The 24,022-nt window shown below is 37.5% G+C and overlaps 2 protein-coding genes across 4 annotated transcripts in view; one reads left to right on the top strand and one right to left on the bottom strand.

Annotated features, from left to right (window-relative positions):
• Positions 1–2,403: 2,403 nt before the first annotated feature.
• On the bottom strand, positions 2,404–19,204 carry tmem41aa (transmembrane protein 41aa). Of its 2 annotated transcripts, none has more exons than XM_088931173.1 (5): positions 18,939–19,204; positions 12,000–12,153; positions 10,262–10,423; positions 8,678–8,816; positions 2,404–8,523 (listed from the first exon to the last, which is right to left on the bottom strand). In XM_088931173.1, the coding sequence occupies exons 1-5, from the start codon at positions 19,100–19,102 to the stop codon at positions 8,303–8,305; spliced, it is 840 nt and encodes a 279-aa protein (XP_088787299.1). In that variant the 5' UTR covers positions 19,103–19,204; the 3' UTR covers positions 2,404–8,302. The 2 variants fall into 2 exon arrangements, with proteins under 2 accessions (XP_088787299.1, XP_088787300.1); XM_088931174.1 differs by having other exon boundaries at positions 12,000–12,176; positions 18,989–19,204.
• Positions 19,205–19,361: 157 nt separating this feature from the next.
• Positions 19,362–24,022, top strand: part of ehhadh (enoyl-CoA, hydratase/3-hydroxyacyl CoA dehydrogenase) — a 37,583-nt gene continuing 32,922 nt past the window's right edge. For both annotated transcript variants that reach the window (XM_088929852.1, XM_088929851.1), the window contains exons 1-4: positions 19,362–19,917; positions 20,648–20,751; positions 21,665–21,834; positions 22,438–22,549. In XM_088929852.1, coding sequence (XP_088785978.1) covers positions 19,844–19,917; positions 20,648–20,751; positions 21,665–21,834; positions 22,438–22,549 — 460 coding nt within the window. In that variant the 5' untranslated portion in view covers positions 19,362–19,843. The remainder of the gene's footprint in view (positions 19,918–20,647; positions 20,752–21,664; positions 21,835–22,437; positions 22,550–24,022) is intronic.

The raw sequence follows: 24,022 nt of genomic DNA, 5'->3' as shown, positions 1-24,022 counted from the left end.
TGTTTCGAAACAACACTTGTCTTTGAGCCCCCCCCCCTTGCATTTTACAATACATTCAACTGTTGGACTGTATTTTGGAGAGGTGGATGTATTTTTGGGTAAACATAAAATCTGGCAACACAACCTTGATGTCACTTTATACGTAACCCTAAATATACATGTTTTTTTCAAATGCCCAGACTCAAGCTCAAGCTTGTTTCCTCCCATCACAGCCCCCCTCTGTGTGTATGTGCATCCATGTACGTATTTACTGTATGTGCGTGCACATGGGGGGAACATGACCCCTCCATGACCTAGGAGGTCCCTTCAGATGTTGTTCTGGATCAGTGCAATGTTTTGCCCTGTGTCCCACTCATCACAGCAAGGTAAGTGCACGACAGACTGCTGGGAGCTGAAAGGAAGGAAGTTTCACCCTCCACGGACCCACTTGCAGATGTTCATCTTTAGGGGGGATCCAAACCACTTTTGCAAACACAACCTCATGAAGATGGTCATTCTCATACTCTCTGCTTAAGTGTAAGCCAGGTTTTCCTAACTGACCTTAAAATGTATCCAGTGTTAAAATATATTGCAATGTTAAACAATGTGTGAGTCATGGCATTCGGTGTATGGCGTGCATTTCTTCTTATGGTGAGCCGATGACAATACATAGTACAAATAGTAGTACTGTATAGCCTAAGGATGTGCTGAGAAGAGACGGGATTTTAAGATGAAAAAAAATCAAAACAAAAATCAAGCATTACTAGATAAATTGCTGCTGCTTGCATTGTGGAGCAAATTAATAAAATTGATTAGATGTTCTATGGTCTTGTTACCAATCAAACTGACTGAACAGCTGGTGAGTAAGTGCAAATTAGGACAATACATTGACAGAAGGTAAATGGCAATTTATGGGTCAATGCACAAAATTATTAAAAGATTACAAGAAAAGTAATTGGAGATGCCTTTCATTCATATGGCAGATAACAAAATGTATAATTTGATTTATGCGTGGTTACTAAGCAACAGCAATTTTTAATTTAGCTGTGATGTAACTTAGTATGGTTTAAGAGCAACATTACAATCCTATGCTGTCTCAAAAGTGTCCATGGTGATTGTGGAGCCAGATTTACTACCAATGGAAAAAGAAAATGGGAACACCTGAGGTGAAGTAAAAGAAATTACCCAAGTAAGGATTTCAGTGTTACACAGGAACCAAGCCCATCTCCATAGATGTTAGTCATAAATTGGTATTGACCACAGCCATTTGTTTGAATTTTGATAGTACCCCCTTTACCAAACACAGAAAATCACAATCATGTATGTATTAAAAAAATCCAGAAATGTATTGAATAAGGTCATTTAAGTGGCTACATTAAGACCAACAACAAATCAAGGAGCCCAAGTGGAAATTAAAAAAGTGCATTTAGGACATAGAATAGTAAAGCACTTTGTTACACAATGTGGTTCCCTATACTTGACAGAATTTTGAATGAGATTATCAGCTCAACAAGTTAATAGAAACCAAATGAGCAAGATGGGCTAAATGGCCTCTCGTTTAAATCCTATCTTAATGTTATTCTTATGATTTCTGTTGTCTTGGATTACCCTACATTCACCGCATCACTTGAAACTAGTTACAGATATGGGTTTCTGTATCGTATAATCCCATATAAATACATTGTGATTCTATATTGTAACACTGTAAATTTGAAAAAGTCCAAGGCGGGTGAATACTTTTAATAGCCATTGAATGTCTTTGGTTTATGGAAGGAAACCAGAGTGGGAATCATTGCATATCTCTTATAATAAACTACTTAACCAGAGTACTTCAGGGTAAAATTGCATTGAATAAAATGTCTGATAAATAATGAACTATTTTAATTTTTTTCTGAAATAATCCTTAAAATCAGTACAGATGACTACTCTATTTACATCATTTCAGACGCAATCCAATTTTGCAGGGAACACTTGAACTCCATTAAAAAATATGTATTACTTCCTCAGCTGAACAGTTCAGAAATATACAATAAGACTCTTCAATGGAAGAATGGATGTACTTTATTTATCCCATATTTCACATTTATTAGTCCCTACTTTCTTTTTGTAGTGTAAAGCACTTTGTAGTGTGGCTTAACTTTACTAGAATTTGATTTTTAAGGGATGAATTGTTGCTGTGGAAATATGTTGATTTAAGATGTGTGACTGCCTTCACAATGTAGTAATGCTCAGGATGTTCATAGACTGTATATGTCCTTACCTTTGCTGTGGATACAGTAATACAGTAATGTGATTTTGGGTCATATTCTAAAGATAGAAGAATTAATTCTTAGGCAGAAGCCCATCCATCTGATAAATAAACACCACTTTATCACAGAGCACACACAAACAATTAACAGACACCAATTAACCTAGTTAGCATGTCATCAATCAATTATTTATTTTCTTACAAAATAATAAAATCAATTGTGTACTTGTAAACAAACTCAGTAAGACACGGATTGTTTTTGCATCCTGACAAGCCTACAAGATCTACAGTATTCTCTTGGGTAAACATTGGGATAAAGCTGAAGAAAACCACAAAAACCAATCCATAAACAGGAAAAAATCTATTTTAAAATTAAACCCATAAAGACCTGACTTAAGACTTCTAAGAAATCCTCTTCACAAAATAAATAGGAAATTATCACATTAAAATAATACAAAAAAAACCTCACAGCCTCCAAAAATTGCTGGATCCAACAATGCAAAAGAAATAATTTACAACAACAAAATAAGTAAAGCTGAAACAAAGGGTAAAAATTAACCTTTGGATCAAGGATGACACTGAGCTGACGCTATACTTTAGCCAGAAGCAAAAGTGCTGTACTGCATGTGCAATGCTTCTGGATCCAAACTTACCATTTTAATACAGCCTCTGAGTTTTCCATTAGGTTAAGAACAATCGTAATAAATATATAGAGAATCTCATGCGCAGTGAATGAGTCTGTTTTTCAAAGTTTTGTACAACATGCAAGGAATCTGCTACTGCATTAGCACCGGGGTTTAAGGTTCTGCCTTCGACCAAATGCAGATCAACGATAACCGAAAAACTAATTTTAAACATTTTAAACATTTGCTGCTTGATAGAATATGTATTCTTTGTACTGCTGATTTCCCACTCGGAAACTGTCCAGAGTCATCACTTCGAGCAAGATCAATACTTTGGCCAAAACTTTGCTCCTCTGCTGTTGCTGAAAAGAATGGGGGTGATGCATAACATTTGGCCATAGTTTTGAACGCCCATAGAATAAATATTCTGCTGGATACAGCAGGCCAAGCTACTAGGTACTAAAATGTTTTTATTTGTTTTATTTCCCATAACCTGTCTGTATCAAGGTGCTACAGTTTAATAAAACAGGATGCGATATTAATTAATTTATTGGCTATGATTGCTTCCAACAAAAATGATTTAGGACTGTTTTGGGGAATGCGGGCGGGGGGATTTAGTGGGAAGACAAACGCTACTCAGAAGCTCACTTTAGTATCCATATACACTGAAGTCTTTTAACAGTGGAAAACTGTACTCCACCATCCCATTTCCCAACTGGAAATATAAACTAAGCCTTTAAATTCCCCTTCAGTATGCCACAATGTTAATATTGTGTACATCTGAAGTTTAGATGTTTATGATACAAAACACACCTGAAATTCATGGTTTTATAAGAAGAAAACTAAAGTTATTGAAAATATATATACTCACTTTGTAAAAAACAGACCCATGTGTTGTAATCAAACATTTTCTCACAATCTTCCTGTTTCCTACCAATATCGAATACTTGATCTAAAAAAAAAACATTTTAACAAGCACCATTAAAGACAATTAGCCCTGAAAAATGCAGCAACTAAACTTTACTGTGCCTTATGTGGAGTGATTAAAATTACACCATTATGCCTACCATAAGTGTATTTACTTCATTTATGCTGTATATTTACACACTTTTTATATAGATTAACTCTATATGCACACAAGGAAAGAAGGGTTTGTGCACTGCTGCAATTTTCTAAAAAAACACAAGTACATAAAAATGCACACACTTGTTAATGTACGTATACAGGACTGTACAAATGTTCTTCTCTCTGTATTTCACAGTATTTTCCATTCTGCCATGTTAACATGCAGTCAATGCCATGGTAAAACACAAACACCTTTTACACAAACTGGATTTCAGATCTGAATTACAGTTAATGGCGCTCATCATGAATTACCGTATATTAGAAATCAGATATACTGGCAGAAATCAGATACTGTGACATTTCACCTTACAGAAAATAAAATATTTTTTATTTTTTTCATTTTTAGGACAGACCTCTCACATTACAAGGAGACAGTGGGGGAGCATACTACTATATTACGGTGAGCAGTACTGAATAGAGAGGAAATATCAAGAGATCCCATTTTAAAAAGTGGGTTTGTGTGTACTGCATGTAATATATAAGATTAATGTTGCCATGCAAATGGAGCCATCAAATAAACCCACACAATTTTAAAGTAACTTACATCCTATGTGCTGTATAAGGGGTCAAGCGACGCATTCAAAGGTTGTGATTTCTGCCCCAAAACATATTACAGAATCTACTCTAACTGAGCAGATTTAAAGAGGAAGCCACCACAATTTATATCCTTAGAGGAAAGCAACTGTACATTACCCTGTTCTATGAGAATAATCTAAGTGAAAAAAATGGTAAAACAGAAGCACATGTACAGCAAATGGTTTTCGCTAGAAAACTCTGATCTGACAGCAGAAGGGACCAACATTCAAAAGGCTGAACGTCCACTGAGCTGGGGGTCCCTGTGCCAGAGGTGGCAGACCCTGTGGAACAAGACTCGTTGGCAACATCCGGTGGTCGCTGTGAAGAAAGTTATTTCTATATCATGACTTAAAGTATCTAAAATTCATTAACTGTATTTACATATTGGTTTATGTACAAAATTCTTCAATCAGTGGCTGTTCTATAATAATTTGAAAAGCATTCCTATACTCTGAGGTAGCACATTAAAAAGAGTAAAGGATATGGCAGTATTTTTACTTAAGGCACTTTAGTGTTAGGCAGCTTATGATTCTTTCTCAGTCCCTAGTGCCACTCTTCACCACCCTACTCTACCATTCTTCCTTTCTCTTTCCCACAGCGATATTCAAAAATCTCTCACGTGAAGCATGGGTGTTCTCACAGCAAGTACATGGGAGACCAAAAGACAAATAGCAAATGCAAGTTTGTATATAAAAACCTTTCCTTAAAAAAGTGCAAAACCCTATTTTTTCATATGAATCTATTAGTCACATACTGTATATATTTGCCAAAAGAAACACAGGGGCAGGTACACCAACAGTCAAAGTCTAAAAAAAAAACCAACACAGGCAGGGGAAACATGACAAATTTCAGAATTACACTGCCCTACCTTATTATTAGGATTTTCCCTGGCACTGAAACGATTGTATTCAAGTTTAAAAATGCAAACATATAATTAAGATCCCGGAAATGGAAAACATATTTAATGGAGTTTGTGATCAAAGTTCTGGAGGAAGGCCAACCCTCGCCTTACTCGCTTCTGTTCACTTACGCCTAACGATTCTAGCACACCTGCCTGTGCACTGGCACTCCTCCCCATCAGCCTTGCAGCACTGCTGTAGCTCCGTGGCTCATTCCTCAGAGAAAGGGGACGGGGGAGGGTGGCTACCAGTATTTTCATTCCTTACAGTCAGGTTGTTGTTCCTTACAGTCAGGTTGTTGTAAATCTAACAAATCCATTCAATTAAAAAAAATAGAGCAGTTTTAAGACTTCACAGACATACATTTATATCAAAAGCTGAGGCTTTACTCAGCTATAGGAGCAGTGAGGCTTCAATACAGAGGAAAAAACCTCGTTGATTAGAGCTATGCATCCTTTTTCCGTGTTTCCACCAGCTTTTCAATGTCTTGATTAAAAAAAATAAATAACTACCAATTGCATTTCTGGGCTGAATATGCCTGAATATTTGTCACATCAAATATTAACAGACAGAAAGCACAGGGTGGGCTAACAGGTTTGTTGCTCAGTATCCCTGATGACATCTTTTTTATATATTTTAAAAATTGAAAACAGCAATTCTTAAAATACTTGTGTTGCAAATAGCTTACTAATCCTAACAGTTAACTGTTTTTGTCAATGTCAACTGATCACGTCCAGGCTAAATGACTAGATGGTTTTTAGGAAACATACTGTACACATTCCACATCCTCTGTGCTTTGTGTGAGTAAGCAGTCATTTTTGAGAAATCGAACTTGAAGACTGCCTTAGTTTGTTTTATTATCACCAGCTATCTGTTCTTAATTCACAACAGCTGGTTTAACAATGACAGCTAAGGCTTGAGACCTATGTGGACTGCTTGGAGATTAACACTGCAAATGCACAGCCCTACAGCTGACTGCTACTTCAACACCCTGAGTTAGATCACAACATCACAGTCAATGTTTGCTTAATAGCAAAGTTCAAAAACAGCAGAATGGTTTTGAGGGGCAAGCAGAAAAGATGAAGCAACTTCTCCTGTTTTGCAACTGGACCCTGTGACATTTCTGAATTCTGCTTCGATGAGGGCAGTTACAGGGATCAGAAACAAACATCACACAGCTTAAAAGCATGTGCTTTGAAAATAAATAAATACCTACAGTCCTACATTATTCAGTACCTGGGATTCTGCCAAGGATGCAAACTCCAATGGACTAAAGGTAGATCATCTGTACTGTACATCTCTGAAGCCTTGTGAAAGCCACTGTAATATTGTTTTCTGTCTTCATACATGGCTTAAATTGGAAAATGCCACAGCACTTTTTGAAGGAAATGAGGGATGAAGATGTATTTAAAGAAAGGCCAAATTAACATTTGTTTTCTTTTTGCCCTAGTTTTATGTTCCTGCTGGACAAAACCAGAGCAACCAACCACATTAAAAAATGGCTAACTAAATAAAAACATTAATCAATTAGTCAAGGACAATAACCCTGTAAATTATTTGGCTATCTTTTACTTTAACTGAAACAGTTTCCAAATTCATAAAATAACTGCTCTCTAGATCAAATGTAAAACAGAAAATAAAATAAAGGAATTGGGGTATTTGTATTCTTCTATCACTGGAGGTTGACTCCTTTCTTCAGGGAGATTTCCCAAGATTGATAAATTCTTTTGAGTGTTCAGTGAAAAAACATAGCTCCTCCACTTCCTCTCTGTAACAAACTAAGATCTGTGGGGAAATGACAGTAAAGGCAAAGAGACAGGATGTAGCAATACTGTCCAGCCCACAAGTGAAATAAGAGACTAAAATGAACAGATAGTAATTAGGTAGAATACATTGCACTGCCAGACTGATTTACATAATGTGATTACTTAAAAAAACACAGGGCAGGCAAACTGCCCTGCAAAAACACAAAGATTCGTTGCTGTTTGTTGCCTAGTCATTCTGCTTTTTTTGCACCAATTCACAACTTACACAACATTTCTCTTGCCAACATACAGGGTGAAAAGCTCAAAGAATGAAGTTTTCCCACTTTGTTTCTCCTTTAAAATTAAAAGCTATAAAACACCTTTGAAAATACATTCAATGTTCACATTACAGTATTTCCCAGGAAATAAATCTCATCAAAAACATTTCATTTGATAATAAATAAGGGTGCACACTGCAACTACCGCACTTTTTTAAAAAATAAAAATATGTACATAGTTTTCTTTTTGAGCTTTGGCATGAAATAAGTGCTCATAAGGATTGGCAGCAACAACAAACAGTTGAGAATGAATAACCACTAAAAGAGATACACAGGCTGTTGTAATGACTGAGTTCCGTAGCTGTGGCCTAAAAAGACCCAGAAGCCTCCTAAGGTCCTCGGGTTCATGATGTCACTGGCGAGGAAAAAGCCAGCAAAGACATCCTTAAGTTCCTGTCATGCCAACAGCATCTTCTGACAGAGCTTGCGTTTCAACAGCTTACAGAGCATGTGAGACAAACAAGCACTAAGCAAACATGTCGCAGACAATCCTGGTCAGTACGACACACAGAAAGTACACAGAAACCCAACTTTCTCTTGCAGGAAAAATGGTCATTAAGACTCTCTTCCAAGCAGGGGCCAAATAAAAAAGCCCTCAATGGCGTTATCAAATCTACAAAGTTGTTTAAACTTAAAAGATTCGATTCAGATGTAGGTTTGAGACATACAAGTCAACATATCCTTAATATACATAATTTTAAGACAAATGAAAAGAGCCAAGACCTTTTTTTTAAAAAGAAAACAAGACGATAGGAGAAGGCTGAAATGGTCATCTGAGCTTCTTGTTCAGGTGGTGGCCATTCTGGTCTAGGCCATCCAGTTTGAGGTGTGTGTGGCTGTAGTGTTTTATGAGGGCACCAGGGAGTAGGGCTACACAGGCAATAGCCAGGAGCTGCAGTAGGGTGCCCCAGGAGAAGATGTCATCCAGAGAGGAGATCTCTGATAAGATGGAGCCAGTCCGCACACAAATAAAGTTGTATGGGATTAAACCTGTGTGGAGAAGACGCACTGTTACAAAACAGGCCTTTCAGTAAAAGTGAGAAGCTGCAGGGTGGCCACAGAACAGATTGTGATATTAAAATGTCTTTTGACAGGTCCTTACACTGCACAGTATGTTAGACTTCCTGTGCTAACATCTCCTTACCGATGAAGACGGAGAAGAAGAACATAGTGATGGGTATGTTGAGGATGGGGGAGGTGACATTCAGGAACCAGTTGGGGGTCATGGGGAAGAACCTCAGGAAAAGCAGGAAGAAAAACAAGCTGCTTCTGTTTTCCTCAACCTGCCAGAAATAGGGATAAGAGGGGAAAACATTCCTTCAAGTTCATTCACAAATATATATGCTTTTTTCTTGGCTATCCAATGTTTAGGCATGGTTTTGAAATGTATATGGTTTTGTGGCACACAAAATACTCATGTTTCAAAGGTACCCGTTTTCGTTTGTTGACTTTGGTAACTGGTAATGGTGTTTTTGTTCTGACTGGAGGGTAGGATATATAGGATATATACTGTATACATATACGGATATATACTGTATACTGTATATATATGCGTTGAATGAAATAGCTTTATTCTAAAATGAACAATCTCTAATTGCTTATTTTTAAATGGGGGGATGCACATCTTTTCTACCTTTTGACATTGTTATTATTAAAAGAAGATGTTTTAAATTGAACATGTGGGTAACGTTTTGTCAAGGGAAGAACATTTTAAATTGTTACACGTGTTGAAGAGTTAAGAGTATTTAAGCAACTAGACATAAACCCTATAGATAAAAGTTTCCTTTTATGGTGTTTTATGTAAAGCAAAAACTTTAACTTTAAGGTGAACATGACTAAATTGGTTTCTAAGCAGAACAGTTATTGTGGTTTTGTGATCTGAATGTTGGGGAAATTTGTATAATTTAATATTATTTGAAAAAAATATAGTAAAATTCCTACTGAACCCTGCATACGAACAATGAAGACTGGGATTATATTGAATTACTGCATCACTGCTGTCATCTAGTGGGCATTTCTATTAATTACAGGTTTAATGTTAACTGTAACAGATCAGGATAATACTTTCTTGGAACAATGATGAACCACTGCTTTTTTTTAAGCAGTATACTTTTAAAGTTTGACATTTATAGATATGTGATAATGTTCTTTATGTTAAATATATATTCTTAATTGTGATTTTGGGTTTAACATAAAATATTCTAAGTCACTGTGCTTTTTGGAAACATATCTGTTAAAGACACCACCACTATGATGATTTTTAGATGTATATAAAGAGTTTTATATATTGTTTTATTCAAATGCTTCCCAATATGACTGAATCAGTTTAAGGATTAAATCTCATTTGTCCCTGAAACCAAAATAATAAAATAAAATATGTCTTAATTAAAACATTGATTTATTTGGCTGAAGCTTTTAACCCAAGTCACTTACAGTATTATCCATTTGTACGGCTGGGTATTTTCCAGAAACAATGTGAGTGAGGGGCCCCGCGCAGTAGAGATACAACTGTAGTGTCTCACCCAGGAAGTGAATCCACACCTGTACGCTTGCAGTTGTGAGTTCAAATAAGCGTTGGTGAGGCGAAACGCAAATGGTTGAAATTTGAACTGGTTATACGCCTCCACAAAACCCTTGGTCCAGCCTTCCTGTGTGGCAGGCCTATCTTTAGAAATAAATCTGTGGATTGGTGCCCAGGAATGAGTGGATTCACTGGGAAGTGACATACCTTCCTCTGCAGCAAGGCGACCTTGTCAGGGAAGAGTCTGACAATGTGCTGCTTCCCAAATGTTCTGGACAGGAGGTAACAGAAAGTGGATCCCATAGTAGTAAGCAGGCAGGCCAGAAGCAGGCCCTGCCAGGGTCCAAATAAAGCTCCTGCTAGCATGTTCTGCAAGAGAAGATCATAGTCAGTGTGATCTGCAATAACAGCAATAAGATCTGCATAAATAGCACATTATCATCACAATAAAAAGGTAAAAAGCTCAAAGTGACCTAAATCACCTGATACTGAGTGTGTTAGGACAAGTACCTGAGAACATAATTCAGAATGGAAAGGAAGCAGGTAGAACAAACTGGGATAAATAAGGGGAAAACACCTCAGCATTGTTTTATTTTTAATCAGTTCCTTAACTCCCCCTTCAAACTGACCTATAACACTCTTGTACATGTCCCTGATTGTCCCTGCACTTGCTTGTAATGTTTCTTAGAAAATGAAGTTATTAGTATTAATACTGCAAGGGAATTAGGACAGAGGCTTTAAAGATTAAAACCAGATTGGAACAATTCTGGTGTCACAGCCTTCATTCTCCCCAAGGAAACAAGAGCTGTATAATTAGGAACCTTAAGCAGTTCAGCAATCCTGCTCAAGTGTTGTGTTTTCTATTTTAAGAGATTCTACAAGTTCCTTTCCCTCCTTAATCTGGAACACTTTATTCAGCTTCTACCTAATTGTTGCAACCCATGACAGAGTGTTAGACACCAAAGACTCTTAAGACTCTCTGTTCAGCAGGCTGACTTCATTAACAGATGGCCCTGAGCTGGATAACTGGGCACAGTGATTCCTGTGAATGACTGTACATCAAATACAGCATTTCTAATCAAATCTAATCAGTTATATTATAACTATCTCTACTATATATTTACTATTAATACAAAAACAGATCTTCAATTATGCCTAATAATAACACTACCAACATTTCATGAAAGGTGTTAGATATGATAAAGATAATATCATCATCAGACGAGTCACTTTACAAAAAAAAAGGCAACGGCAGAAACAGAAATTCAAACTCGTATATATCAATTGGTCTGTGAACAAGCTCACTAAGCACCACTACATTTGTGTGAGTTAAGGTGGCTGAGGTTTCCTTGGCTTGCTCGTGCTGTCAGCAAGAGACTCGTCAGGTTGGTACTACATCTCCTGTGAAGGTTTGTAGCTTTGTCTTATGCCACATGTCTCCAACAGGTGAGCATACTACCTGCAGGTTCTCACTATCCTTGTGCAGTAAATGGTTTGCAGTGATCTGTGATTCAAAACTGAGAGTGCATAAAAACTGAAACATAACTGGCATTCTAGGAAAAAGCTCCCATTTTCCTTGATTGTATCTTGACTATTGGCTGCTGAGCCATATGAATCACACTCGCTGGAGAGACTCACTTCCTTTTTTAACCCGTAAGTGGATCTTCATTGCAAAGATAAAACACAAAGTAGCTGAGGTCAATGCCTTAGTTAAAGCAAAGATTTAAGATTTAAATTTAATAACTGAGGCAGTACTGTATATTATTTTCAGCAACCTGTCCCTGGACAAAAGCTCACATGTCACACAACAATTTACAGCTGTGTGTTACAGATACAACTGATGGCTTCTGAAAAGAATTGAAACACAGGACAATGGTGCTTTACTTCAGGTGTATTTGAGTGTCTCAGGTGCTGGAGCAAGACTAAGTACTGCTGTAACACTGACCAGGAATGAGGACCCAGGGATGGCGAAGGACTGCTTGTAGAGGTAGGCGCTGCAAAAGAGCAGCAAGACATAACCTGTGTGCTCTGTCTTATAGAACTGCAGCAATTCCGCCAGCTCGCGCAACTCTTCCAGGTCTGAGGGAAACTTCAGCGTCCTGGAAAAAGACCACATTTTGTTCTGCTGAAGAAGCACAAGAGGAATATAGCGGTGTTGCTAAAGCTGTATGCCACCAGTGTGCATCCCTGTTACTGTATACAGATTTAAGGAATAGTTTGAAAGTGCTGCAATGGGCACCCGTATTATAAAAGTTTATCTGTAAACACTGCGCCATGAAAAAGGTGATATGGCAGTAGTGTTTATTATTTTAATTTTTGAGTGAACGCATGCTGAATATGTAGGTCTGATGCTAAGGTCCTGTTGGTTAATCATAATATGGGCATCCTAAATCTTCTAAAGTAGCCACTGTGTAAAAAAAAATGCTTCAAAAGTAAAAAAAACCCTGTCTGTGAAATGTGATAGCCGATAGTCAAAAATAGAAGTGAGGAATGTTACCATGGGCTTCTCAAACACAGACAGTATCAAAAACATCTTCTGTTATATTCTGATGAAACTGACTGAAACCTTAGCAGTAGGTTCTATATTAAGGTATGTTTATACCAGACACAACTGAGCCACGTTCATGTTTCCCATTGGCTGCTTCTGAAGACCCTCAAGACATCTGAACTCTACTTGAGTGGTGTGATTAAGCACGGTTGGTTTTAATTACAGTTACAGGGTACCTATAAATAAACTACCAAGGATATTGTTTCCTGTTTCTAGCAGTAGCCACATGTTGGGCCATGAACTTAAAGGGTATAGAACTACAGCACAAAGGTATGAAAATGGTGATACTTTCATGAAAATGCACTGCACATTGTCCATGTTTGTGAGGTGCTTCCTTGCCACGTACTATAAAATGACTAAGAATATACAGTATAATAGCTCATTTTGAGCTAATTTTTCAGAGCAAATATATTCCTGTTACATACCATGCTAAGTCTTACTCTTTCCAAATTGTATTAAAACCTCTCTTTTTTAACCAGGCACTAGAAAACTGGCTATGAAGAATTTTCTGTTGTCTTTTTTCCATGCTATCAGTGATTGTCTGATCACCGTATATCAAGTAAAGGGATGGACAGATTCTACTCCAGAAAAATGACATTGCTGATGTGAAACCAGAGAGTACAGTATAATGGCACCGAATTACCTTTCACTGAAAAATTAGTATCATTAAGAAATGAATGAACCAGGAGCCACTAAACATACTATGGAGAATTTATCTTGAAAACTATCATTCTATTTATCTACTATCATTTAAGTGCTAATGATGCCCTTAACTCATCTGCATGGTTGTTGAAACTCAAGAAAACCCTACTTTAAGCGTTTTGTTACCAATGTCAGCCTATAAAACCTTAAACAGTCTTTCCTCAACATGCTTAACCTTTTTTTCTGATTAAATAAATATTAATTGGTGATCAATTTATGATGAACAGGTGTGGGAAGTACAATGATCAAACATTCCCACAATAAATACGTTCCTTCAGGGGTCCAGTTGGTTGTATTTCACACACCTTAACAAGGGGAGTGCTGAAATTCACAAATTGGTACATGGTTAATAGCAATTACAAATTACAAATCCCATTCTACACTCAATTTAGCAAAAGCAAACTGAAAGAATTAAGGAAATGATTAGGATACGATTAAGAACTCAGCTGGAATTAGTGCAGAAGACATAGCAGTCTTACAGGATGAGGGATGGAAACCAGACAGGTCTCTAAACAAGAGTACGACACAGAAGGGAAAGCTCAAGTCTCTGATTTACATACAGATCACTTCCTGATTTGAAAGATCAGCTTTCTCACGTTGTAACACCAGTGGGCACCTTTTAAAAGTGGCAGCACACATTACCTCTTGTTATACTGTGACGAAGTTCATCTTTGATGGGGCTCCCAAGTGGACTATTTATTATAGACCTAATCATGCAGTTTCCAGCCATACAGTACATACAGTGGTGTGAAAAAGTGTTTGCCCCCTTCCTGATTTCTTATTTTTTTTGCATGTTTGTCACACTGAAATGTTTCAGATCATCAAACAAATTGAAATATTAGACAAAGATAACACAAGTAAACACAAAATGCAGTTTTTAAATGAAGGTTTTTATTAAGGGAAAAAAAAAATCCAAACCTACATGGCCCTGTGTGAAAAAGTGATTGCCCCCCCCTGTTAAAACATAAATCAACTGTGGTTTATCACATCTTTGGAAAGCTGAGTTCAATTTCTCTAGCCACACCCAGGCCTGATTACTGCCACACCTGTTCTCAATCAAGAAATCACTTAAATAGGACCTGCCTGACAAAGTGAAGTAGACCAAAAGATCCTCAAAAGCTAGACTTTCCTCAAAAGTCTTGGGGATCATCAAGATGTTTTCTGGCAAAACTGAGACGAGCCTTTATGTTCTTTTTGCTAAGCAGTGGTTTTCGTCTTGGAACTCTGCCATGCAGGCCATTTTTGCCCAGTCTCTTTCTTATGGTGGAGTCATGAACACTGACCTTAACTGAGGCAAGTGAAGCCTGCAGTTCTTTGGATGTTGTTGTGGGGTTTTTTCTGACCTCTTGGATGAGTCGTCGCTGCGCTCTTGGGGTAATTTTGGTCGGCTGGCCAATCCTGGGAAGGTTCACCACTGTTCCATGATTTCGCCATTTGTGGATAATGGCTCTCGCTGTGGTTCGCTGGAGTCCCAAAGCTTTAGAAATGGCTTTATAACCTTTTCCAGACTGATAAATCTCAATTACTCTGTTTCTCATTTGTTCCTGAATTTGTTTGGATCGCAGCATGATGTCTAGCTTTTGAAGATCTTTTGGTCTACTTCACTTTGTCAGGCAGGTCCTATTTAAGTGATTTCTTGATTGAGAACAGGTGTGGCAGTAATCAGGCCTGGGTGTGGCTAGAGAAATTGAACTCAGCTTTCCAAAGATGTGATAAACCACAGTTGATTTATGTTTTAATAGGGGGGGCAATCACTTTTTCACACAGGGCCATGTAGGTTTGGATTTTTTTTTTCCCTTAATAAAAACCTTCATTTAAAAACTGCATTTTGTGTTTACTTGTGTTATCTTTGTCTAATATTTCAATTTGTTTGATGATCTGAAACATTTCAGTGTGACAAACATGCAAAAAAATAAGAAATCAGGAAGGGGGCAAACACTTTTTCACACCACTGTACATTAAGAGAACTGCAGTTATTAATTTAGTTGAAATTCAAATAGGGATGTTTGTTAACTTAAATTCTAAAAGATGAATAACTGTAAAAGGCAGTATTGTAAGTGTAATGTAATTACAATTGTAATTGTAATGAAAACCACATTCATGATGGTAATAGAAATATCCATTATTTATAAAATTTAAAATTATTGCATAATCATCACTTGCTGAATAGTCCTTGAAACGTGCATGATCTATACTAAGGACTTGTGGCCCCTTTCCCTCTGTATGTGTAATTACAACTGAATTTCAGCTCACACATCTGGATATCGTGAACCACTTTCTTTATCTGTACAAGTTAACATGTTGTCCAGGTCTCTACTTTTATTATTTTTAAAGTTACCCACTGCTCCATCACCAATACAGTAGATAGCATATCAACAGTATGTTTCCACAATGTCAGTCAAAGGTCATCTTTAGCCAACGATTCAGTATGACCCAATAACACTGCAGTAACAAAAATGCACAAAGGGATTTATGAATAAGGAGGCTTTACCTAATATGCTTATAGCACCTTTCAAAGAAAATGTTACTGTTATTTCTCATTCAGTTAGTTGTAGTGTGTCTGGAATAATTTTTACACAACACACTGTTTTATAACAGAGAATCCTTCTCTGGTATTGCAAGTACAATGTTGTGTTTCATGGGAATGCAGCAAGTCTACTTCCAATCAGGTCCTTTCTGAAGTGACCTAGTTTTTATTTGAGCCCAAAATGATTACATAATGACATTCTTTTCACAAGGTCACAGTGGCATGTTGCATGTGTCTGTATTCCTTTTTAGCTGGAAACATAGTTCCCTCTGGGGAAGTAAACACAGGTTCTAAATTTCACTCTGTAATTTAAAAGCGAAAGAAATAATACTCAAAAATAAATAAAATGAATATGAAGTTTAAAACTTGTTCATCCAGATTTGTTAAAAATACAGTTCTAGGTGAATGCATGGGGATGTGTGCCTGAAGAACAGAAAATCCAGACAGAATGGAACCCTTGATTATGTTATTGATTAATTACCAACAACAAAATTCCTTTTTTTATTCACCAGATCAGCATTGCTCAGGCAAATTCTTGACTGCCCATGCTACTTCATTTAAAAAATAAATACTGGACTACACAACAGAGTGTCTTATGACAGTAAAGTTCAGCTTTTCATTGGTGGAGACCCTCTAGCTAACAAAATCTGAAACAAAATCTCTCACGAGCATTTTGGGAACACATGGAGTTGTCTACTCACTGTTTTGCTCCTTCCTCCCTACTTTTTGGAATGTTTCCTTCTATGGAATTTTTTATTTACAATGGATTGATTAGACTGGTAAATTGGCACTGAGATATAGCAGTTGACCATGCTCCCTCAAAGCTCTTGAATATATGCCAGGCAGGGGTGCATTCTGAATGGAGTTTGCATGCTCTCCCCTTATCTGCATAGGTTTTCTCCCAAAGACTTGTTTGATTTTCTCCTGGAATGGACTGGTATCCCATTCAGGTGTAGTTCTGCTTTGCACTCTTTGCTTTTGGGATTACAGTAGTTCTGGGTTTTCCCCTAACCCTTCCCAAAAAAAAGTGGCTTTCTTATAATGGATGGATGAAGGATGATTTGATAGGCTGGCATAAGCAGTTCCACTTTATATACCACCACTGTTTACTGCGTAATCTTGGCTGGTTTATTTTTTTATGGTTAAAATTCCAAAAAAACTAACAAGAACACAGCCCTCAACAAAACGAAACCCGAGACTGATCTGTTATGAATCTTACCCAGCCCTTGAGGAAGATATGCTAGCTCAAAACAGGTGTTGAATACTATGTGACCGTATCACTATCACTTCTGAGATGGTGTGGCTCAAACGGGTTTTAGAGCACGTGGAATTATGGTGCTCAGCACATTTGGTCGGAAAACTTGCATGGCAGTGCTGCAAATGGGATCAGGCGGATTGCAGATTAGACATGATGTGGCCTAACTTCGTGAAACATGGCCATCCCCACAAAACAGGTGTCTGATCTTGTGGAAAACCCCAGCAGAAAGCAAGATCAAGAGCAAGATCTACAGTTACGTGGTGCTATAAATAGGTGATCATCACAGAGGGGAAGAAAATCACTGACCATATTGCATTACTCCTTTTGAATTTGAGCTATACATTTTTTATGTATCTTGTGTCAGCCTGTGAAAGGAAATAATAAGAACATAAATCTATCACAATATTATAAACATAAACATCACAACTTACTGTACTGTATGTTGTGTGTAGAGCAATGATCTTACTTTAATCACTTTCATAGTGTAGGCCTTACTTTTGTATTTTCCTCTTAATACAAATGACTGTCAGCCACTTCCTAACTTTAAAAGGGTAGGGCTATGGTGGAGATAGACATTATTTTTATATCATATTAATAAGGTAACATTACAAACTAACCCTGTCCATGGTTACATAAAACAGGATATTACGTACAAACTGGAGACTGATTTTTCTGATTTCTTTCATACTATCAAACCTTTAAGGGCAGCACCAAATTTGGCAACACATTTCTCAAAAATGTTTAACTAAGAATATGAAATAAAAATAAATAAAATCAATTGTGTCAATGCCATGGTGCCCCTAACCCATAATGCTTGTCTTGCTTTTGAACATTATCTTCATAACTTAATGTATGTAAAAACTGACCATTCGACATCACCGATGTCTTAAATATTAAATTAAAAGGTGTCAGTGTTACCGTTGCATCAGTCCAGGAAAAGCGAACGTACAGTCAAATGAATGTAGTTACTGGGTGTAGTTATTTCCATATTAGAAATGCATGCATTGCTACACGTATTATTACAGTAGAAAAGTCTTATTATTATTGCTATTATTTACGCAAATAAAACGTGCAGCACAAGAGTAAAACGTACCTTTGTGGATATTAGGTACTCGACTAGAGTGCTCGCTTTCATACCAAAAGTCATTTTTAACATGCAAACAGAGGTAATACGCGATATTAGTAATTGATATAGTTGAAGCTCTATAGTAAAACGCATGGCTTCAAAACCAATACAGCCATGTTTAGAATACATGCTAGTCGCATTTAGATAAAGCGGGAGCCTGTTATATGTAAGGTTCTTCTGTGTAGTTGGGAAGTAGTTACTGTACCCTCCAAGTCTTAAAGATGGAAGTCTGTATTGATTATAACACCCCGGTAAAAGTGTCAATAAATAAGCATTATTACAAATCATAGAATTACGCGTTCGTTCTGTACTCAGTTATTACATTTCACTGAACATTTATTTTTTAAATGAACTTATTTTCTCAAACCTTACAGCATCAACTACAGACATCTTCCTTCATAAGACACGTCGTTGAATTTTTACTTTAAAAGCTTATTCCAAATGCCCAACCTTATAAAATGTAAACGTAGTACAGTATTATTCAACAATCCCCGCGGTACTAAAAAAAGATTGTAATGTTTACATTATTCCATAATGGTCACTACCACAAAACGAGAAAACACATGAAAATGCCAACTTTTGACTATGACATTTCGCATGAGTCTGGACCGTAGGAATACAACAAGAGCGATAAAATACAACCAGCTAGTTATGCATGAGACAAAAAGCTTGCAGTAGCGGTGTCTCAGTCTGACCAAGAACGCAGTATCAATTGTAACTTACCTATGTTCTTCCGACCCCAAGTCGGGGTCCGAGTTTTCATTGGACTTGACCGGCTCATCCCCTGTACGAGGGTGATGCGGCCCCGGGGGCAAATAAGTGGAGAGAAGGTAGAGATAGAAAGTAGCCGCAGTGACCAGTAAAATTAACCCCGATATAGATCGCATGGTCCCAGGGCTAGCACTTCAGAGGCTAAATCTCTAGCTCCAGAACTTACAGAGTGACAGCAATGTTGTTTGAGCACTGAGCAACTTAACCTCTCCCTACAGTATCCTTGTGCAGACAGCGGAACTACATTACTGTCGTAACAAAAATAAAGGGGAACATTAAGAACAGTCGGACTGATAACAGTAAGACGGATCACGTGTATCCGTCAAAATATTTCTGCCAAGCTAGCGTCGCTAAATGTAGCTAGCATCACGCTACTCTATGTCAAAGTCCAATGTAAAGTTAGTGTGGTGCTGGCGTAGTTTTGCGTCAGATGCACATGGCCTTGTAGCTTTAAACGTGGACCTTTGAAGTTGCGTATATGCTACAACCTCAGATTAAACATGTTGCAGAGAACGGTTGTTTCTTTTATCAATAAATGTATTGCTTCTTAACAATATGTGTTGCTCAATTAGATATAGACACTCATTCAACAAGAAAATCGATTCACTTCCATTAATATCTACATAAAGATGAAATTTAAAAAGTATCAAAAAAATTGATGGTGTGGAATTTTACTTGCGTAAACTCGAGAGTTTGACCTGAGGTGTGCACTCATATTTTCCTTTCGGGCAACTAAAAAACATAAGGTTAAATGTTTTGGCTGGATCTCACCTGGTTAAAGTTCAAGGTTTCGTAGGTATTTCACTAGTGCATCTGTTAGTGGAACGATAGTATTATCAGTCTCTGTGGAAAACAAAATGGCAGTTTATACTCGCATTCCTGGCTCCGTTGCTGTAATAACGTTGACTAACCCACCCGTCAATGCACTCAGGTAAGCTTAATTTAATAAGTAAAAATAGTTATGTATTCTTGCTGGTAATGTCATTGACAACGCAACAGACTAAAGTTGAAAGGAAAAGTACTGTAAGGCTTTTTTAGTTAAATATTTTCATATGTTACTGGGCAAACTATGTAAAATAAGTGTGCTGCTATAGTCATCTGCACTAGCTGTGCAAGAACGGTGTGCATGCCCTTAGTAGCTATACTGTACACTGAGCTGCAACATTCTGTTCACCCTCAAGCTGCGTGTTCCGGCTTTATAAAATAAATGTCTGTCATAAATTAACATTATTAAATCATCACCACAAAACATATGGTACACCTATTGCCTCTTTTAAAACTTTATATACGTTATGAAGGGTAGTGTAGTCTTTGCACTGTGAACTGTCCTTCCCTTTTTTTCTTGTCCGTCTGTTTATTCATGATGTCAATCAACATTCCCTTTTACAAAGCCCTCAAAATATTTTCTTGCAGAAACTAGGAGTGAAATTATATAAAGTTCATACTATGTAATAGCCTTCACCAGTTTGTACTCAGTTCGTTGGATTAAAAAAAAACCTTGTGGTTTGTGAAGGTTTGCACTTAATTTAATTTGTGAAAAGTGCTCTCAGATCTCAGATCTATAATTTAGGAGGTATGAATTCACTGTATGAATCTGTCTGTGCTATATATATTGGGAATGCTGCAATGTTGATAATGTGGATTGTTGTAATGTCCTCCAGCTCCACAGTACGTAAGGCCATCAGTCAGACAGTAAGGAGAGCTGGTGCTGACCCAGAAGTAAAAGCTGTTGTGCTGTGTGGAGACAACAGGATGTTTTGTGCTGGTAAGGAAAGGACTGTGTCTGTTGTTGACTAAGTGGCAGTTAGGTTCTTGGTTGAAAGTTGAGTGCCCATTCTTTAGCTAAAAAAATATAGCTTAGTATGAGCACAGTATGAGCTATGTAAACAAACTGAACTTGGAACATTAAAATAAGTTATCAAATGCCTGTGATATATTAGTAATTCTGAAAATAAACGGGTGTGGTACAAGCTGATATTCAGTATATATGGGCTTTGCCTGAACACTCAGATGTTGTTTAGCAGGTACAAACATCAGCTAGCCAGTGCTAGAGCTGATAGAATATTAGGCACAAGCTAAGTAAAGCCTAAGCTAAAGTCTGGAGAAAACAGTTGAATTACCTTGGAAGCAGAAATATTCAAGGAATGTCAAACTCATTAAAAACATTTAGATTTAAATTAACATTGGATTTAAAACATTATGCTTTAGATCTACTTCTCTTAATGAGAAATCAATAAAAACACATTTTTTTATTGAAATAGGTAGGTCATGTACTGTACCTATTTGGACTTTGTAACATTGATTTTATCCCCCTGAAAGTGCTGTAAACACAGCTTAGCTGGAAATTATTTTTGAACATGGTATGTGAAACAGTGCACATGAAACTGTGAATGCTTTTAAGTAAAGCAAAAACAAGCCAGACTGGCTTCACCAGACTGGAAAAAAGGCAAATATTAATGACCTAGCAGCAATTCCATTCATATATGTGAGGCCTATAATAAACCCATTTATTTGTTTTCTTAAAAAATGTGCAAATTCATAAGAATGTTTAAAAAATATTGCCAATTCATATTCTTTTCACCCTCTATTAGTTTAATTGCCATTGAAATGTACTGTAGGCAGTGTTCTTGGTCTCTTTTGCTGACCAGAAGCTGCTGTCATGTTTTTTGTGGGTGCAGGGGCGGATATCAGGGAGTTCTCGGGGACGATGTCCGGCCCAGCCCTGGTGCCCCTGATCGACGAGATTGAGGGCGGCGAGAAGCCCGTGGTGGCAGCGATAGAGGGTGTGGCCCTGGGGGGTGGGCTGGAGCTGGCTCTGGGCTGTCATTACCGCATCGCTCACTCGGAGGTCAGGTCAACCAGGAAGCTTTCCTGCACATTTCTTCTCTTTCCTGCACCATCAGTATAATCATTAGATGCCAATAAGTCCTTGTTTGTGTCAAACTGCTACACAATGTAAGGGGCCTATTGGTTTCTCGGTGTCTGGAGAAGCTATGTAGTAGGTCACAGGTAGCACTGCAAACAAATAATTTCATTAGAGAAAAAAAGTGTTTCTGGTTGTGTGACAGGTAGAACATGTTTCGCTTTATTTTCTGTGTATACTATTTGGTTATATTTTTATTTTCAGAACTTGAATAAGTCACGTATTTTATTGTATACAATCATATTTATAAAGAGGACTTTTTGCGAGAAATAGGTCTTCACAGAGTGAAAATTCCCTTTGGAAATGGAATTGTCTGTTTTCTCCTGAACATGACTTGAGTTCTGCTCAAGTTACTACTAATTTGGGGAATAGTTTGTGCAGTGAATTTACATTTATATCTGCATTAGTCTAATTTTATTTAGTACCTAGTGATCAGAGTTATCTGGATGTTTGTGTTTCAGTGGGAGGTAGAAGTCCGTTGCTGAAGTCATTCTTTCTCATACTGTTCTCCTGCTCTTGGTGCTGTAGGCTCGGATGGGGCTCCCAGAAGTCACGCTGGGTCTTCTTCCGGCTGCAGGGGGCACACAACGCTTGCCCCGGCTCACTGGGATACCTGCTGCTCTGGAACTCATTACTACAGGTAACCACAGCAACGTGACTTTGGGGCCTTGCATATAAGGCCTGAAATAAGAGTCTGTGCAGAAAGTTAATTTTGTAACTTTGTTAAATCATCTAACATGTGAAAGACTGAAAAGGTCATATTTGTAAGCAGAGTTCTCTGTAACTTATATAATGGTTACTTTGTCTCCTCACCAGAGGTGAGACTTGTAACCTTTTCTAGTTAGGAAAGGGAGACCACCAAGCAGTGTCTTCGCTAACTGTATTTGTTAAGGTGTAATTAGATTTCCTACAGTGCAGTTCCATATTTAAGGACAATTCATACATGTAGTATGAATTCATACATGTCACCGTACAATTGTAACATACTAAACTAGAAGACCAATTCATTACAAATGCAAAAACAATCTAGAATAAGTACATTGTTCTACACTTTTACTAATATTCCAGAGGAGCTAAACTAGTTCAACCAACTAAATGTTGATTTTGCAAAGAAAATATTTTTTTTCATTATCCATCCATCACTTTTCCAATAGCTTTATCCAGTATAGGGTTGTGGGATGCCCTGGAGTCTAACCTGGCAAGCAATTGCGCAAGGCAGGATACACTCACAGGTAGCCAGTCCATTACAGGGCACACACAGACACCAACACACTCACACTCACAACAGGGGCCAATTTTTACAGAAGCCAATTAACCAACCAGCAACCAGCACAGATCTCAGCATGGTTGGTTAATCCAAAATGGACTATGAGAGGCTACCGGAGCCAACACGGGAAAAACATGCTATCCCCATACAGAGAGCACTACGAGAATTGCTATCACTGCTAAATACTACCATCGTGTCACCAGAATTTCTAATATTGGTGAATAAATATCGATTTAAAGGTGCACTGAATATATAAACAGCATAACTAGGAATAAAATGAAATATATTTCTAAATTCAAATTTATTCATTTTATTGTAACCCTGGCAAGGGAGGACCCTGCAGGAGAAATTTAAGCCTGTCAGAGCTGAAAGAAACAGTCAGAGATAACTGGGAAAGTGAACCTGAACCTTAGGCCAGGAGCAACTGAGAGAAACTGCCTAGATTGTTTCTAGACTCATCAATGAGGCAGAACTGGTTCAATTTTTTTGTCCTTGTAATTCTCTCTGCTGAAGAAAAATGTACAGTATCTCAGAAAAGGAAACAAATAACTCATTTCTTTAGGTCAGGTGTCTGTCATCTGGTTAAGTTCACCTTACAGGTGTCCAAGATTGAAGCTGGTACTTCACAGTGAACAGGATAATGTTTTGTCCAAATGTGCTATGAGAAAAGTGCTTTTCGGTTGATAATACACATCCAAGGGCAATAATTGTGATTCTTTAAAAGATGGACACATTTGTGTTCTTAGAAGAATACGAATGTGTTCATGTTAATGAGCAGAACGTTTACCATGATATTTTGTGTAGAATCTGGTGCCTTTTGTCATGAAGATCAAGCCAGGTCAAAAA

The sequence above is a fragment of the Atractosteus spatula genome, chromosome 13 (assembly GCF_055471065.1).
Source record: "Atractosteus spatula isolate fAtrSpa1 chromosome 13, fAtrSpa1.hap1, whole genome shotgun sequence".
Taxonomy (NCBI): Eukaryota; Metazoa; Chordata; class Actinopteri; order Semionotiformes; family Lepisosteidae; genus Atractosteus; species Atractosteus spatula.
The sequence above is the reverse complement of the archived record's forward strand: the minus strand, read 5'-3'. Positions and strand labels throughout refer to the sequence as shown.